The sequence below is a fragment of the Bombus flavifrons genome, chromosome 3 (genome assembly GCF_040668555.2).
Source record: "Bombus flavifrons isolate JBK064 chromosome 3, iyBomFlav1_principal, whole genome shotgun sequence".
Lineage (NCBI taxonomy): Eukaryota > Metazoa > Arthropoda > Insecta > Hymenoptera > Apidae > Bombus > Bombus flavifrons.
In genome coordinates, this window is record NC_138444.1 from 15,923,226 (window position 1) to 15,943,099 (window position 19,874).

At 37.7% G+C, this 19,874-nt stretch overlaps 1 protein-coding gene across 15 annotated transcripts in view; it reads right to left on the reverse strand.

Annotated features, from left to right (window-relative positions):
* nrm (neuromusculin) overlaps positions 1-19,874 on the reverse strand; it is a 433,949-nt gene that overhangs the window by 252,065 nt on the left and 162,010 nt on the right. The window contains exon 1 of one of the 15 annotated variants that reach the window (XM_069109814.1): positions 10,750-10,866. The exons of the other annotated variants lie outside the window; for them this stretch is intronic. Coding sequence (XP_068965915.1) covers positions 10,750-10,834 — 85 coding nt within the window. The 5' untranslated portion in view covers positions 10,835-10,866. Of the gene's footprint in view, positions 1-10,749; positions 10,867-19,874 lie in introns of those variants that run through there. 15 annotated transcript variants of the gene reach the window in all.

Below are 19,874 nucleotides of genomic sequence, written 5' to 3' on the forward strand. Positions count from 1 at the left end.
TACAGCGCGAGATCAATGCAACCTATTATTACTTTTTATGAATATGTTACAATCATGCAAGTTCCAAAGTATTCCTTCGTCAAAGATTCTATCGCAAAATAGACGAAATATATCAGAAATAAATTCCGAACGAATAAAAGACACTTCTCGCAGATTTACGAATCGACTCGAGCACCGATGCAACTCCAATTCAGAACACGCAATTTTTCGATGCAACGCGAGATCAAAAAAGGTTTGCTCCTATCAATATTTTACAATAACGCATTTACAATTCCAAAACAAAATTTCTCCATGAAAAATACAAAATTTCAAAATACACCAAACGTGTACGTGTGTATCGTCTAGCTCCGATGAATAAAAGACGTTCTCTCATAAATTTAGGTATCAACTCTAACGATTTGGGTCACGTTTCTCAAAAAGGACACATTGCCCCATTAATTATTAACGAATTGCCAAACATCACGGTATAGGGTCCTTACCCTTGAACAGAGTTCAAAGAGAAGGAGACGAGAGGACGTTTAACGATCTTTCGCGAGAAAGAAGGGGCGCGTCCTCTTCTGAAGAAAGAATCCCAGTCGGTGCACTTCACTCTCCAAACGAGATTGGTTGCTCTCAACAGAAGCCACCTTCCTGTGGTCGTCTGCTTCGAACGAGATGAAGGGGCGAATGGAGGAGCATCTTGCCTAATTGCCCAATGCTGACATAAACCGCTTCCCTTCCCTCGTCCGCGAGTGCTACGAACCGCTTCCTCGATGTCTTGCGAGAGAAGCGCAGGCCACTTTCCCGATGTCACAGAAGGAAGTCAATCAAGAGCTATAGAGGACGAGTTATGAGCGAGGGTCGACCGCGACGATCGGTCCATTTCCCGCGTAAAATTCGCGGAACGTTTCACAGAACCGACAGAAACTTTACCACCGGGATTAGTTCCCGTCCCTTTTACTATGACGCAAATTTGCTGACACTAACAGTAAGCTACTTCAGCTTAAAACAGGATATTCTGTCGGGAGGTCGACGTTTGGCGTAAAATTAGTATCAAACTTTCAGATCCCTTACGAGACAACGTTTTTTCGAAATTTTGTAGTATACTATTTCGTGGTAATATTATATATTCGTAGTAAGTAGACATTTGCTTAGTTTTTACAAGATGAGTCTTTATTTCCAAGATTACGTATACATCAAAATCATTGGTTTTATTCTTTGCAATCGTTACAGTTAGATACAACTGTATTTTATAACGCGATTGAATTGCTTTTCGAGAAACAAATCGTGAAACTTTGACAGAATTACTTTGTTATTTGACGAATTCTTTATCTTCAAATTCACACGCACGAACTTCATTTTTCAATTATAAGATAAATTAAAGATATCGTTCAAATCCCTGAAAATACATCTTATCGTAAACTTACGAAGTTCTAGAAACTTACTCTAATAGTTCTAATATGAATATAATAATACATGGATTGTAAGTATAATTACGAATAATATAAATACGAACGTATGATTTGAAAATGTTGGTTTGACGAGTGGGAGAAGCTATTGAAATTGGACGTCATAATTCTTTTTAAAAGCGCAAACAAGAATTTCTGTACAGACAAGCTTCCAGGAACTCGTTGGAAGCTTTCATATCCGCCATACCAGCATCTGCACTATATCAAATGTGATATTCATCCGGAGTATCGTTCGATCGCATCAAAACGCTGCGTAATCATTAACCACGAATCTCGCAACAATTCCGAGCTCTTCCGTTGCACGAAAAAAAAAAAAGGTTCAAATTCAAGGAATTCCCTTTCGAATCGAATTCGATCGAGCCGCTGTGAAACGATGAGAGGCGGTAGCGGAAAGAAAGCAACAACGAGGTGAAAAAAAGGAAAGAAGAGAAAAGGGAAGAGAGGAAAGAAAGAAAAAACGAACTGAAGCACGTGCGCTCGATGAATTCCTGCCAGAGTGCAGGGCTCGGCAAGCTCTCCAGGAACCCATCCATTCACCGATCCGGGTATTATAATTCAAATCGTGCGCATAGCCCACGAGCGTCTAATTTAGACGCGCATTGTGAATCCAATAGAACGCGATTCACGTATCGTGGCTTCAATTAAACGCGCGGGGTGGCTCTCACGGCGAAACCAAGTCGGACGAGCGTGCAATAAAGTTACCTATAACCCGTTATGCCGTACTGGACAGGACGAAACCTGGGATACGCTCGATATCGTAAAAACTGCCATAGGGAGAGAAGAAATGAAATACGAGGGGCAAAAACGAAGCAGAAAAAAAAGGGAAAAATGTAGAAAGGCGGAGAGAAAAAAAAAGGAAAATCGAATTTTCGTGGTCGGTATTGCGCGTGTTACGTCATTCCATTTGGAAATTAGGGAAATGCCAGGCGTAGCGAGCGTACGAACAGATGCTCTCGCGCGCACGCTCGCGGCCACCGCGCCGCGAGAAGAGAAGCCTCGAATATGCAGATACGAATTAGCGGTGCCGGTGCTATTTTCACATCTGCGAAATGCAGATGCAGCGTCAGAGAGGCATTGGCGCCGCTCCAAATCTTCGCTGCGCCCGGCTGCATGCTTGTACACGCGTGCGCGCCACCTTCGAGCGACGTGCGTGTTGTTTTCGTGGCGTCTGCCGAGTAACCCGAAACGAGCCTCTATTCCCTCTTTCGAAAAAGAGCCTGGAGAGCCCTTTTAACGCTGTTGAATCTCGCTCTGTGATCTCTCAAAGACCACGTGCTTCCAACTGATTTTTTTTTTTACTTTTCGTTTCTGTCCTTCCTGTTTCGCTCTTCCCCGTCTTCTTCTTTTTGCCTTTTCATATTTCTGCTATTCGTGTTTGCACTGTGCGCTTCAGGTAGACAGGTGTGGGCGAGAATCAAGAAAGTGGGCAATTCTATGTTTCGGTTGCGTTCAACAAAATATATAGCTTACTTCAAACAGCAATTGGCAAATAAAATAAAAATGTCGTATATGCTATATATGCTTCGTAGAATCATCGAAGCTGATCTTGAGAAATGAGTTTTACCGGGATGTAGTTGAAATTGAAACGATAGAGTGCAATTTGAAAAACAAATGGTACGATGAGTTTCTCTGAATTAAGGATGAGACACCTTGTTAGTAGAGATGACAGTATCTGTCTTGGAACATGTAATGAGATGACTTTACGGTACAGCACAGCTTCGTGTATTTTTCGTTCGCCATTCAGCAAATTTCCTTAGCAGGCCGACACTTGGTGAAAATTCGTTTGTTGGAGGTCGGTCATTGTTCATTTCCTTGCTAGTAAAGCACCACAAAGGATCTTCTGGAATTCAGATATCGGGTCTAAAGACTCGCGATACTTTGTAATGCCCACTTTTGATCTGGCGGAGTTACCCTGTTGCCAAGCGCCGTCCAACAGAGACCAGTTCCTTTATCTCCGTTTAAGGGTATATCGCGCTACAGTCGCACTGAAAGGAGGTGACTAAGAGTTGGTCGTCCTTCAGAAATAAGTCGCTAGTTGCTGGTTGTCATCCTTAGTCGTTACTCATCACCGAGTTCTTGTCATACCTAGTCGTCATCTGTCATAGCTAAACTAAATTACATGTGTCGTGTAGTTGGTTCTCGTCGTCGCTAGTTTACTTGACATCTTTAGACCTTAGCAATCGTTCCAATAATTATTTCCCACAGCGGTGGGTGGTCCCTCGAACTAGTTAGTTTGTATCAACCGGACGCATCACGTACAAACGACCAACCAACCCCGAACGATCACAACATTCGATCAACCACGGGGAATAAACGATCCTGAAATAAGGTTTCTTCTTTTAAGAAACATAAAACTGAAAACAAAATTTTGTGGTCTATAGAATAAAAGATATTGACCTTAAGGCACAAGAAGACTACTTCTACTATGTTGTAATTTTAGGCGACCCACTTTATGTTTTCTGAACGCTTCGTAACTAAATATATATATATGTGTGTATGTGTTTGTCTGAGTCAACAGATGCATAAATTGTCATCAACCTGAAAGTTATGAAAGACTTTGTTGTTAAGACGAAATCGCCAAACGATCACATCACATGTATTCTGACTTTTGGCACGCGAAGACTATATTATTCTCACAGTCTTTAAATTCTAGGAATTCGTTAAGAAAATCGTATCGTCGCTTTCAAGGTACAATATCCTCGAAACCCTTGAAAAGATTTTTTAAGTATCCCGTGTGATAAATGAGAACGAATTCTATATAATTAGGATTAATTTTACCCAACTATAATTATACATATGTATGTAAGCCATATAATTAATAAGAGTTTCATAATCCACTAATCGAATATGTAATCCTCGTCGATCAAAGGCTTCGCTCATATCGTTCGATGACTTGTTTATTTCGAAATTTTTGGCGCCGGTCGAGGCATATTTTTCGCACGAATTAAGAAATTTGGCACGAAAAAACACAACAGCATTGTCTTACTCAAATTGGCAAGTTTGAGCGGTGCTGTGACTAAGAAATAAATATAAATCATTAGACACTATACAAATTGCATAGATACATTCCAGTGAAATGAAATTTATCGTTGACTTCACCAACAAAATTTTTAAATAAACTTCACAAATAGAAGCAAAATATTTCATACGTATTTTTTCGACTTGTATCTTATGCCTTGGCAATAAAAGGTTCTCTGTTCTAAGAAAACACATTGTAATTAACTCGATGAATACTAAAAAAGAAACTTTTTCGGATCTAAATCCCAAGTATAGAACTCCCGACGTTGTTTGAAAACAATGAAGTTTGAGCTGCATCTCTTATCCAACGACGTAGATTGACGTTGATCCCTTAACATTGCACGTTGATGCTCGGCGTTTTATGCTCACATCGTGCGCGCCTGGATCCGACAATGTTTTAAAACGCTTCGCAAGAAGCTTCTTCGTGTTTGAAAGCGAATCAATATCAAAATCGTTTCATCGAACGGTGAAATATTAAAGTCGAGCAACTGAAAAGTGCACACCAGTCCGATGAACGTGGAAATACTTTCCTATCAACGCGACGTTGATTGCGCAATAACGACAGAGTCGAAATTATACGAGTGATAATTCGATACTAACGATTCGGGCATTAGTATTTAAATATTCCGACTGTTTGTGTATTATTACCAAAATGCAGCTGCGTTTGCATATTTCCGGCGCTCGAATAAAATAAATATTACCATTGCAAACGTTATTGTTATCAGTTACATTTATAATAAATGTTCAGAGTGTTTTAATTCAATGCGTTAATTGTTTCGCGCCGAGCTACCGAAATTAACTGACATTCTTAAATCAACACAGAGAACAATTTCGTGGAATTTTAAGTTTAAACGCTAAAGCTTTTTCCTTTATTCCTAATAATGTTCAAGATACTTGTGAAATATTTTAATCGATTACGTTAACCCCTTTCATGCTCCATGCTATGTATACACAACATTGTACTTTGATAATTTATTAATTAAATGACAAATATATTTGTTTCTGGCAAAACTAGTTTCAAAGTTTAGTATTAGGTTGTCCGAAAAGTGTCTTTCTTTCACAGACCCGTCTTTTACAACGACGCATACAAACATGAAATCTAGTTCGTCGAACGTTGTGATCTTTATTTTGATAGAACAAAATGGATCATACGTAATTCGACAAAATAATATAAAACGGAAAATATTGTGCATCCATTATTTCCTTATAAAAGGAAAGAAACTTTTCGGACGACCTAATATATTACATATTCTTTACAAAAACAAGTATTTATAATAATTAACAAACAGAGCTATTTTTCTCATAGACTAAACAAAAATTAGACCCTTGTAAGGTTAAATTAGATATCGAAATAAGTAAGAAATGTGTCAAATTATTTTCCCACTTTTTTTTCTAGATTAGAAATACCATTCGCACGACGTATGATAGATTCTTAATCAGGATAATTCCATCAAGATTCTTATTATAAAAAACTCCACAATACTCGATAAGAAAGATAATCAGAAAATAATCGTTTCGATATCGTTTAACAGATCATCAAGCCAAACTTGAAAAATCTCGTATTTTCCTGTCTTTTCTATTAGCGTTTAAAACTCTCTTCGAGTTGATTTCGCATATAGATGTCTACGTTTGCTTTTGCTCCATTAGCTGGCTGCGTATATGCTGATATACACACGAGAAATAATCAAAGAGCTTATTTATACCACGCAACGATGACGGCAGCTACCTTTTCGAGTCTAACAAGGCTCAAGACGCGATTTACGAGAAAAGAAATCCCGTGCTTTACACCTCCCACAATTTCGCTTGTTTCATGAGTTGATGTTCGTACAAAAAAAAAAAAAAAAAAAAAAAGGAGAGAGGGAAAAGAAACTCCGCTGATAAAAATGCAGGAAAACCTCGTTTATTCAAACATATTCGAAGACGAAATAGTTCGAATAACTGGGTAGTTTCGACAGTTTACTAGCATCTCTCTCAGCTCTTATTAATTCGGATATTGCTGAGACTAAGATTAATAATAAAATTAAGACATCCTACGCAATAATTTAGCAATTAGTAATATTAGTAAATTAACAATTTACAAGGTGTAGATCATAAACTTCTCCTTAACAATTTCCTTGCGGAATTATTGAACTTGTTATCTCTGTGCAGGGATGTTTATGTTTATTAATATCGGTAACTTGTAATTTGTAGCTTGTTAAGTTTCACTAATATCACGTAACTACATATATGTTTGTAATAAATATTTTGCATCTATATACATTTTCGGATTTGTTTCAAACTATACCATAAATCACGACGATCTTTTATAGTAAATGTTCAAATACTGTCGTAAGCCACTGTAACGAGAATACCAACTTTTCGATCGAAGCGAACCAGCTTTCAAAATATGTACTTATGGCATGTATCTGAGAATTAACTCAGTGCGAATAAACGAGATTCCACTGAACCCTAATGTCTTAAACCTTCGTCACACCGATTACCTTCCTTAACTTCCTTTGATTAAATGCTTTAGGGTAAGCACCCACGAAATTAGGGGTGTTAAGCGCTCCGGGGTTAATCGAACGCGGTTGCATATTGCTCAAGCTGGAATTACAAGCGACAATATCCAGCTTACGGGCAGACGTCGTAACCTCTCTTCGATGTCAGAGACGTTGGTCTCTAGTCGACGATATCCAAGGCAAATCCAACTATAAATATACGAATGTATGGCTCTTGAGCGGAATCGACTCTGCCGCCGTTATAGCGGATTCTTCAGGGACCAAGCACCCCGCTTACCATTCGATACCTAAGCCAAATACTCCCTGATTATGTCTGACGCTCGACTATGTTTCCATGAAAAAAGAAAAAATCCTCGTGTCGCGTTCCCATGACAATACGAGCCTCGATACCCGATTAAATCGAGAATATCGAAAGCGGAGTGCGTTCCATTTATGACGAAAATGAATAAAGCGAAATTTCCGTAGATCAAAACGTACTCTTTCTGTTTAGAACGGAAACTCGAGAGTATCTTTCGAGACGTTAAGAAGATTTTTAAAATCGGTTGGGAAAGTAGGTGAAATAGATATCTGGAAATATATCATTTTACTTTCTGTGCTTTTGTTACTATCTAACGTAAAATCGCGGAGACTTTTCAGGGATTAACCTACATATTTTTGCGATATTTCTCAAAGCGTTTTATCTTGAGTATAGAAATCTGTCTTCATTTCGAGCTTATAAATAGAATGTATCAGTTTCCTAAAAACGATCAAGCGGACCAAAGAATATCGATTAGTACGACGAATGCAAAATTACTTTCTAATCGTTCTTTTCGAACTATTACCATTTAATAGAGCTAACAACAGTGATTTATAGAAGCGTACATCCTCGTAAATTTTAAACTTCCAGTGAAAAATTAAATTTGACCTATTTTAAAAAGAAGGACGCGTCGAGAAGAGAATAAGGGAAATGTACAAAATGTTTGCAGAAGATAAAGCCACAAATAGAGGAGGTTAAAAGTGATGTAACCAGTACAAAATGGCAAAGCATTTACCCGGTGGTATCCGATCAAGAGCAAGCAAGCTCGCCCGTATTTTCTCGGCAAGCAGATTTGTTTCGAATCGATAATGCTAATCGGTTATAGCTCCTGCAATATTTCTAACGCAAACACGATTTCGCGTAAGTATCAAAGGATGTAAACGCACGAGCGCTGTATAAATACATATTTCACGCAATGTTGATAACCTAAGCAAGTGCGTTCATCATGCTTCCAATGTTTTACGTAACGTAATCAGCTTACACCGATCAGTCATCGTTCGATTTTAGGGCGTAACCAGATTTTTAAGGGTATGAATCGATGGTGATTTTGAATATATGTGTAAGCTTCATATAAATGTACAGTAAAGCGAATATTAAATATTAAGTTGTTCGAAAAGTGTCTTTCTTTTACAGACACGTCTTTTACAACGACTCATCTTTATACAAACATGAAACCTAATCTGTCGAACGTTGTAATCTTTATCTTGATAGAAGAAAATGGATCATACGTAATTCGATAAAATAATATAAAACGAAAAATGTTGTGCATCCGCTATTTCTTTATAAAACGAAAGAAACTTTTCGGACGACCTAATATAAATTTACGATCAAGTAAAATAAGAACTTCTACTAGTTGAATTTACAATTGAGTTCATCGACTAATGAGTTTTAATAACTTTGCTTACCAGAACGAACGTCCAGAGTTTTAAGTATTCGCCGGGTAGACAAAATCTTAATTTTAGAAGCCTCTTACCTGCAACAGAAAGAATTTTAAATATTAGAATGCGGTTCTAACTAAACAGATTTAAAATTATTACAAACGTATAATTAAAATATAAATAAAATATAAATATAAAGTATAAATAAAACGAGGAACGATTAATTTCTCAGTCTTGGGTTGAAATATTATTATTTTTTAATCGGCTTTAAATACTGTTATTTACTGCTCAGGCACGTCAAGAATAATAAAAATCATAATTTCAGAAGAAGAGAAGATTTTCTTCTTTCAACGTAGATTTGATGTTACTAAGCAAGCAGAATACCCAGCTCGTATAGATTCGTGCCTCCGAATGTTGATGTTGATGTTCGAAAAAGCCAGACTGTATATATATAATTAACAATAACGTGTATTCCCAAACAAGTCAGATACAGATACTCGTAATCGGTGACGATCGCAGTCGGGTCTGCGTCGAGAATTTTTACCTACGTTATTGTAGTATCGTGGATGAAAGGCCTAAGAGATACCGGGCGAACCATAAACAATATCGCGAGAAAGCCAAAGTATCGACAGGCCCAACAATGTATCGTCGGTACTTCGATCGAATAGTTACGCGGAAAAGGCCTACGTGATCCTGGCCACTAGCGGTTGCGGAACACGTTCGTTTTGGAGCTAAGAGAAAAAACAAAGGGATGCTAAGGGAGAAAGACGAATTAACAGTCAATGTTAGTTGAGAAGTCAGAGAGTGCGAACTGCGTTGTCGAGAGAGTGCAGTCCGCGTGAGAGAGAGCGTTGAAACCGTGGTGACGAGAGTTGCAAATTAACTATTTAGTTGTCTTAATTATAGTACTTTATTGTATTTAGTACACGTTAAACAACCATAGTTTCCTGTTTAACTCCTTAACCTACAATTACGGGCACAGCCCGTAGTACGATGATCGGGTCAAATGTAAATATTACGGGCATAGCCCGTAGTACGATGATCGAGCCAAATATAATATGCAATATAATATATAATAGCTTGTTTACGTTCTCGGCCCAAAATTCTCGAACGTAAATCGTAGGTTAAGGGGTTAACCAACACCCGTTTAATCTAAATTAAATAAACTAATAGTAGTACGATCCTACGTTATAATTAAACGTACGATTACGTCTTACTCTCGTTGATTTTCGCACGCTGTGATTCGAGAAACTGTACGCAACGTCTGTACGATTCGCAGCCGGAATTTTGCGGAATCACGGCATCTGAACTCACAGACGAGAACCAGGTAACCTGACTTTCGTCGCAACGCTCGGACTACTCGGGCGAAAATCGGGAAAGCAAGTATTGTTCTAAGAGTTTGGCTCGTTGAAATACAGATGACCGATTCTTGGGAAGAAATACAACACTGGAGAACGAAGCATAGCGATCAACAAACTCCAATGTCGAATCTTATACGAAGAATTATTGGAACGCGCGAGAATTACGTAACGAGTTATCGGCAGCGTCATTCTTCGTATTCCACGAAGATTTGTTGTCCGTTGGGCGACGAATATCTCGCTTTGTACGTTATGGTACGCGTTTGATTTACTAATATCTAAAACACAGCGCAGTATCCATTATACAAATTCCCGTATAAATGCTAAGACGATGCACGATATTCAAAATATATCTTCAAGAAAACATATTTTACGATTCTTCGTTTATCATAAAATATTAGGTTGTCCGAAAAGTTTCTTTCGTTTTATAAGGAAATAATAGACGCACATGTTTTTTTGTTTTATATTAGTTTATTGAATTATACACGAACATAATAATAGAAATAGAACGAAATGGATCGTACCTAATACAATAAAATAATATAAAACAGAAATCGTTGTTCATCTATTATCACCTTATGAAACGAAAGAAACTTTTCGGACAACCTAATATGTCTACGAATTCTAGTCTATTTACAATAAAAATTCGATATAATTTTGATTTTTCAAAAATCCAAAATATAATATATAGTTCGTTTGACTATTACGTCGTGCCTCTGCGTTTCACAACGGCTTAACTCGCGTTAACATTACCTTCAACACCCGAATCACGGGCAGAAGAGACGCTTCGCTCTACAAACACGGAAGTCCTCGCGATGGAACGAACGTATCGGTTCATCCAATGATTTTCACCTTCTGCTTGTGGCACGAAGAGCTGTCGATCGTAAAGTGCCGGATCGCCGGCTAGCATTGACCTTCTTCGCTTCGAATCGAGGGGAAATCGATGCGCGCGCATCATCTCGAAGACTCGAGGGGCATGAACTATGCCCTTTTGTCACTTTCGCGGCCCAAAGAAGTCGTCGAGCATCGGTTTATAACGAGGCGACTTCTTAACTGACCTAATCCTTGCTAAGTGGCATGCTCACTGTCGCATGCGTGGTTACAGTGTTCGTTAAATTTTTTTTGCGCTCGCAGATATTCAAATATTCGAGCTTTCAAAACGCTTATGTAGACTGTGATAATAAAATAAATATATTTAGATTCCTCTAAGACACGTACAGTTTACCAAAAGATATTCAGTTACGGGTTAAACTATCGAAATACATTCGAATCTAGTTATATATTTCTTGGATATTGTTTTTAATATTAAGCAGTATTATTGCGCGATTCTAGACCAGTAATATTCACCTGTATACTTAATGAAATGAAAGCCCTGATCTACTTCAGAGTACTATTTCGGTTCTGTAAAATATTCATATCCGCGATATCGTCCAACTTGGGGGCTGACTTTACGATATGTGTCCTGACCCAAATGCAACCTTTATACGACGTTATAAATTAGACTACATGCAAATGGACACTGATCTCAATTTTCTCTTCCCTGTGTATTGTGATCGGCATAGGAATTTCTGATAATAGGGACACGTAAGTGCAGTGAAAGATTCAAGGAAAAATTGAGAGATTAAAATACACTTTAAGTATTGAAGCAGAAAAAAGAGAAAAGAAGAAATGGAAAATTCCGTTATATCCTGGAAAAATATCGAGTAACTTGATATACGCAATTATGTTCGTTCGCACCAATTCTACGCACGAAGTGAAATTTTATTACAATATTTCGGAAATGAAACTGCAGAAATTGTTAAGAATAATACTAGAACGTGAAATAACACACAGACTAATTACTAGAACAAACGAAACATTTCATTTATGACTTTCAAAGGTTGCCATTGGTACACAGCACAGCTGTTATAATATCCAATTATTATAAATTTACATTTAATATCATTCGGTCGCTCAGAATTGTTTAACTATTTTTTCTATTGCGTGTGTTTAACTCGATATATTTCAAATAATCTCTAAACCGCAATAGACCATTCTGACTAACAGCGTTACTATTGTTTTGAGAAGACAAAGACAAATCGTAGGTCTATTTTATTTCATTACACCAGTTACAGCGATAAAGAAATAAAGCAACAGTTGATAATGTAAATGACAGAATCGGCAGATTAAACTTAAAAACATGAAAATAGGTAAACTAACAAAAATAGTTTCAGAAGTTTCTAGAAGTTAACTAAATTTTATATGCAAGATAATTCATGAGTTAAGGATAGAAAAATTAGCCCCTAAATGGAAATGGGATAAAAAACGAAGGATAATACGTCGATAAAATATATACGATGATATACCTTGAGGAATAATACGCTTAGGAATAATACGTTTAGAGAAGCTCGTGAAACGACTTAATACATAAAATAACGCTGTATACCAACTGATTACGTAACTGTTATCCTTAACTCCAAAACAGAATTACACCCAGTCCTGTACACATTACAGTAGACGAATACCGAAAACTAATTCTTTCGAGTAGCTTAATAGCGTAAATTGCGCGGAATAACCCCCATTCTGTTCTCGTACAACGGCGATTATTGCTGTACAATTGGCAGAAGCCTTTCTGAATGGTAGGCAACTAGAACGTTCCTCCGATTATATTAAATGCTAGCTGTTGCTACGTTTGCGAGTTGAAGCGTAAGCAGCCGGGCCAACCACAGGATTGCGGCAGCTTCTGATTATATTGACGGATTAGCATAATATACGTCCATAGTTGCCTCGCAAAGGATTTAACTTTCAACCCCGCAACCGGCGAGACTGCCAAATTGCACCTTATTATCTTAATTTTCAAGTGAAAAGCATGCGAAAGTGTAATGGCAAGCCGCGATGCATCCACTACACGCCGCGGATAAACAACCGCTACACGGCTTATTTTGGCAAGCGTACGCAGCCTCGTTGCATCGTCCTGGCGATCCTCTCTTAAGATTCTACGCTGAATTTATGGCAGCTGTTAACACAACAACACGATATCCTGCCACCGTTTTTTTTTTTTACTCCTTCTCCTGGTTGTGTTACATAATTTGAACAAAAAGATGGATATGACGAGCAAGCTGATGCATGCAACGTTGATTTATTACACGTTAAGATTCATGCGTTTGTATATTTTATCTCGAGTTTGACAGAAAAACAGAAATTTCAGAGATGCTGCACGTTGTAACTACAACTTATTAACTAATAAACTAGAGATCGTTTCTTTTCGCGAGAGACGCGTGTTATTCGGAAAATAAACTGATCGATGTTCGACCGATCGAATTTTTTGACTAGAATATAGAATTGACATTCAATTTTCCAAAATCAGTTTCTTAAATTTCACATATGCAAATCGTATAACGTGAGCTTGCAATGAGTTGCAGTTTAGAATTTTGCGATGACATATTTCATCATCCACGTTGCAACGCCACGAAACAATTTATTTTGTGAAAAAAAACTTCATCGATGTGCAGAAATGAATGCATTGCGTGAGATTTGAGATTTCGTGGAACGTAATTTTGTAAGTGGTGGAGTATCGAATGTCTGGAAGTGGCAAGGATTTATGAGAATGAAACGTCTGAGAAGAGGACTTCGAATCGGATATATTGTTCGAATTTTTTAACCGCTGACAATTTCTAAAGAGACACGTATCAAGTAGAGAAAACTTGCAGAATATTTTGGAAAGAATTCTTTACAAGAAAACTTCTTATAAGAACGTTCTTTACCAGTTTTTCTTAGCGATAAATAAGTTCCTGAAAACATAATAAAAACTGAAAGATATGAAAGAGGTAGTGGACAAGCGAGCTCAAGAAAAGAGAGTTTAACTTCGAAAAAGGAATTTTGAAGATTGAAGCAGATGTAAACTTCAGTTAACTACGTTAGACTTTAAGTAAACTTACTTTTCTAAAACATAGTACTATCCGAAATACGTAAAAATCCAACAAAAGCCAACTTCTTAGCCGTTATCGCGTAAATCCATAAAGAAGAAGCTACTGTAAACATTAATTCCAAAGAAGCACGGAACATTAACCACCTGTGTAAAATCGTTCCGATCCAGTCGAACCTTTTTTACGCGGGAATATTAAATTTGCAAAAAAGTTGACGAAATTGGGATACCGGGTAGAAACGAAAAAACCGCACGATCGGGAGAAAAATGATATTTGGACACGACCTCTTTTTCTCCAAGTATGAAACATGATTTTCAATCTGCAAAAGTGGCTCTCTATTTCCCCGAAATGGCAAACTCGCACCCTTCTTCCTATCAGTCAGAGATATTAGGCTAAAAGGGGTCGAGGTCTCTTACGAAACAGATGCTTTCGCAACACAACCATCGGACGAATTAGTTTCCAAAATCGCTACGTTTCAGGTACCATCAGGTATAATATAAAACATATTGTTCGAAATATAAATTCACCGTCGTTGCGAAGAAGACAATCGTTAATTCCACGTAACGGGGAAAAAATAACCGAGTACGATTTTACAGAAATTTGAAAAACCAACTGCCTGTTTAGTTGTTTCCATCGCAGAAATCTTACGAGACGAACGAACTGGACTCGGCTCGGTTCGTTCGATGTAACGATCCCTTTCGTAATAATCGCTCTATTATGCGCATCCATTGTTGGCTGAATTGCAAAGCAACTTGGTTCCTGTCGGAATAAAACAATATGAATCGTAAAAGACAACGTTCTTGCGGTCATAACTCTAGCCGGAACTTCAGCTTTTCTGTATAGGATAATTTGATTATGACAATGCATCTACTTAGTAGCAGCTTGTCAAATTACCGTGAAAGAAGCGTAGTAATTTCTTTTTCTTTTTTTTTTCTTTTTTGCTCGAGCAAACTAGATATGATACGGTGATCTTTTTGTATTCATATCCGGACTCTTTCGTACAATACACCGCTAACTAATAATGTCGACGAATTTACAAATTACACGTTGTAAGTTATACACACGTAGACTTCAGTTGCACAGACAGCTTCTACAATTTCTACCATGGCGATTTGTAATTTGTAAAATTCTCTTATAGAACTTATTTGTTACGTTATTTGTTTGCTGTTAAATTTCTTATCGATGATCGATCATCGACATCGGTAACTCGTAGTTTCTAGCTTGTGAAATTTTATTAATAATACAAGTTGAACCGTGCAAGAAGTGGGAATCCTGGTTATATCGAGTTACGCTACTGATCATCGTCTAATTTTTCCACGCGTTACTTATAATCGCTGTTTTTCAAGTATATTAAATATTCGTTCACTAAAACCAAATACAATTCGTTCACTAATACCAAAGAAAGAGCAAACGATAGAAGGATCAGATCTAACGAAGCTAGTCGTATCTATGCGATGAAAATCGATCGTTCGAAGTGCATCGAGCACGAAGAAGTTGGAGGTTCAACAACAATTGGTAGGAACACGATTGCGTTCTACTGGAAGACGGCTCGAGGAACAATGACCGGTTGACTGACTCCGTATCAACGTTCTGTGGTAAATGGATGTAACCTGCTCGAACAGTAGCTATTACATTATATGGGATTTCTGGGCTTTGAAAGGCAAAAACTAGAACCCAAGCAGCGGCACTATTGATTCCCGAATACAAATGGATCTTTCAAGAACACACTTCTGATCGACCTCCGCGTACAAATCGTCCAAATAAGAAAGTTAATGGGCTCAATCGTACAGTGTAATATTGTCCCTTCGGGGAGGCAATCGCTTTCCACGATGGAAACTAAGAACGCAATTCGTGAACGTCGCGTTTAGTAATGCGAAATATTTGCACTTGGAATCGGGTCCTAACTTTCCTACTCCTTTCTTTTTGTACGTTATCCTCTTCAAGTACGTTATCATCTGCAAGAAACGGTCCAGCACTCGGTGCGACCGATTTAATTCACCAGTGCCGGGTCATTCCACTTCGTTTGAAATCCGTGATCCGCTGTTTTCCACTTCAACCCATCTCCATTGTCATTAATACAATTTGTACGAACGACGAGCTCGTGAAGGGGAAATGAATAAAACTGTCTGTACTTTGCGCGGAGATACAATTATTTTATACTTGAAATCTTGAAAAGGAAAGTCTCTAACTATGAAAATACGTGTACCTGCGAAATCGAAGGGTTAAATGATGTAAACAGGAGTTAAAATGTTGAATGTTTTTAAGGTATACAAAAACAGATACTAATTAACAGTATATTTTTCGATGTTTCAATAGGGCACAGCTTTAGTTCTATCGTCGTTATAATTATAAAGACTGAAAGAAAATTAATTACTCTAGCGTTTATAGAGTTTAGTACCATTTCAGGGTTTATTATCATTAGAAACTTAATTTTTCGTCGTTTTGTCATTTACGTTGATTAACACGTAAACTCTGCAATTACTCAAAACTGTCAGGTATGAATTTCTACTTCAACAACTTCAACTTTTATATTTGATACGTATATTTATAGAAATTCGAGTAAACCGAACGACGATTTAAAGCTATTTTAGTAAAATAATAAATAAATTAGCAGAAAGCTATTTATAGCATGCAAATTAAAGACGTTGCACTTTGAGAAGAATATAAATGATATTTAAAAACAGTTGAAATCGTTGCCAGCGTTTAACATTCTCTAAAAATAAATTTAATCGGCGAATCTGCGAGAATTGATTATACCATTAAGCTAATTAGAAAATAATAACCGGATCGCGTGTTATTAGTAAGCTTTTTGTTCGAGCTAATCACTGCCCTATTTTGGTAGTATGCATTTTGCGCCACTTCCAGAGTACTTACGCTAAGAACTTTGTTTAACATTGTATAGGGAGCTCTTGAGCCTCGATGGACGAACTTGACGTACCGAATACTAAACTCTGTGAATTTGATGGTCGAATTACCTTTCTAAAACCCGAAGGATTCCAAATTTTCATAATGCAGATATATTCCATACAATTCCCGAAAGTATCGTACTACAAGCTTTTCGTTGCTAAGCAACGCACTTACTACCATAGAAGTATAAATCTTCTATTTGAAAATATTCTATTCGTACGAAACAGCAATCTGGGATATGAAAATTTATCGAAATTTAAAGATTTACATTACGTGTACTCGCTAATAAATTAAGCTGTAAAATCCTTAAGACACCTTCTACCAACCAATCCTTTAGTCTCAAGAATCCTTTACTCTGTTGTGTATGTGTACTAGTTTGTGTTTGTCGGACACCTGGCACTTTTTTTATACGAGTACACCGCACAATCTTTATGCTTTTACCCTGGATGCGGAATTATTGCAAGTAAGCCGTGATCAGACGAAGGATTTCTCGCCCGTATAGCAGACGTTGTGCAACCACGATCACACATATCCACGACTTATCTTATCATATTCCTATTGTATCATACTATATGCCGAGAAGATAGAAACGAACATGTATTATACGCAGGCTTACGAAAGTATTCCAACACTCGTAGATATTTTTTATGAATCTATCATACGCGTTATACGAAATACGAAATATTCTGAAATTTCATCAACGCTGTTACGAAATATTAGGTTGTCCGAAAAGTGTCTTTCTTTTGCAGGCGCGTCTTTTACAACAACGCATCTTTATACAAACATGAAACCTAATCTGTCGACCTTTATCTTGATAGAACAAAATGGATCATACGTAATTCGATAAAATAATATAAAACGAAAAATGTTGTGCATTCATTATTTCCTTACAAAACGAAAGAAACTTTTCGGACGACCAAATAATTGCACGACATTTAATTACAAGTATTTCGTAGAAATCACAAGCCACCGCGTTACTTGTAAATGTAACCAGAATCACAGCCGTGTTCTATAAAGTTCCAGGCATTCTAAACGTTCTATAAAGGTCCACTTAAAAGTAAAATAGGCACGAGAGCAGTTGTCGTCAAGATAGGAGTGGACATACAACAGCAAAGGGTTAATGTTCTCGTTATCAAGCTGTCGACGCGATACGTGCTATAGGAAGTATTAAAACTTCTTTATAAGGCACATTCAAAGTGATACGATTAATTATCACTGTCTAACGAACAATTAATTATTCCATCTGATATGAAACTCGATTCTCAAGACTTTGATTAATGATTCGAAAACGTGTTCATTTAGAACTTACTTTAACAGCTTAGCCAAATATACGTTAAAAGGATTATTATCGAAATGTCTAGATTATCAGCGACGAAAATTAATACCACTGTACCGGTAGAAATAAGGGAACGGTGCTATCGTTATCAAGCATCACAATGCAAGCAGTAGGAAACATTAAAATTACTTTTAAAGCGATAACATCGACCGCTATTATTGGGCCTTGCATTCGTTTCCTCTAATATCTATCTGATAGAGGAAATGAATTCTTATGTTCAGATAGAAGTTGCTAACAGTACGCGATTTACGTCGCGAACTAAGGAAAATCGTATCCGTAAAAATCTAGCGAAATTCTGCTCACGATTATGCTGCTCGTTAACTTTTGTAGTGTTATCGAATCCCTCGCTTCGAATTTATTTATTTCGGAGAATCCTCGCGTGACCAACGTTTTATCTTTCCTGTAATTCTTTCTAATTTATAATCGGTTGGATTTGGATGTATCAAGAATCAAGAGATAGCATAATGTCAGCAGCCATCGTTAATAACTAACTGAAAGTGAATTATACAGAACTGCTAACTATCTCGACTAGTAACTATCTTGACGTTGAATAATTCCAACTTTCATAACTGTCCCTTCTCGAATCCTAATCTGTTACTCGTATCGTTTTTTCACTGGCGTCTTTGGAACGATTACAGTCATCCTTAAGACGATTAAGTCAATAATGGCATCTTTCTGACCATTAATCGTTAATAGGCAGATGTTGATGCGCCGGTAGAATGTTTAAAAATATACAGAATATATGCGATATACAAAATGTACGAAATATCCGAAATAAAGTACACGAGAAAAGTATTACGAGTTTCATTTTTGTAGTTATATCCGTAAAATTATGAAACGATCAACCACATTCTCCTAATTATCTGAGAAAAATATTGCTCGATTTTAAAGACCAGTAACAGAAACGTTACACGGCACGCGGTATCAGACAGCGGCAAAAGCGAACAGTTTTCTCGGGACTGGCGATATCTCGTTACGAGAGAACAGTAGTAGACAACGTTGTTAAACATTCAAAACTCGCTTCCATCTTAATAAAGTAATTAAAACACCGCAACATAATTCTGTTACATCTTCAGCGTTCCGACCGAACTTCCAAAACAATTTCAAGCTTCAAAACGTATCTCTACCGGCGCGTCAAGCGCAATCCACCGTGATAAACCAGAGTGCAGCATCTTCGAGTTACGCTCAACTTCATGACGCAGGTCCATCCTGGTGCAGACTGGTAAATTTCATAAACGTAGAAACGATCCAAGGTGAGCGGGGGTCACGGTTGCGAATTCGACGAAGCGAGGCAACGCTCTGGTATTTATAACCGGCGGTAGCACGTTTCTGAGAAACCGACACAAGGGACCACGTGATGTAATCGACGTAATCGTCGGCGGATGTCAGCCACGACGAGTTTGTCGGGCGATGACGGCCACAGTACGGATAGGCTGCAGCGTTGCGGCTGTGGCTTCATGCCAATTTCTTCCTCTACGAAAATAGGTGGAGGTCGCAGACCAGAGACGGTTTCCTGCCTCGTTGCCAACCTATAGTCAGTGTCATGAAACCGCACAAATGACCGATCGATGCACGCCACTCTCATCTCCACTTTGCCTGCAGCTCGCACATCGTTTCACTCTGGTCGTGTGTCGCGGATTTTCGTCGCCTAGATCGACCATTAATAATATACGTCGGAAAAACCCTTCGCCTACGGATCCAACGCTAGACATTGTTCGCGTACGTTTAAT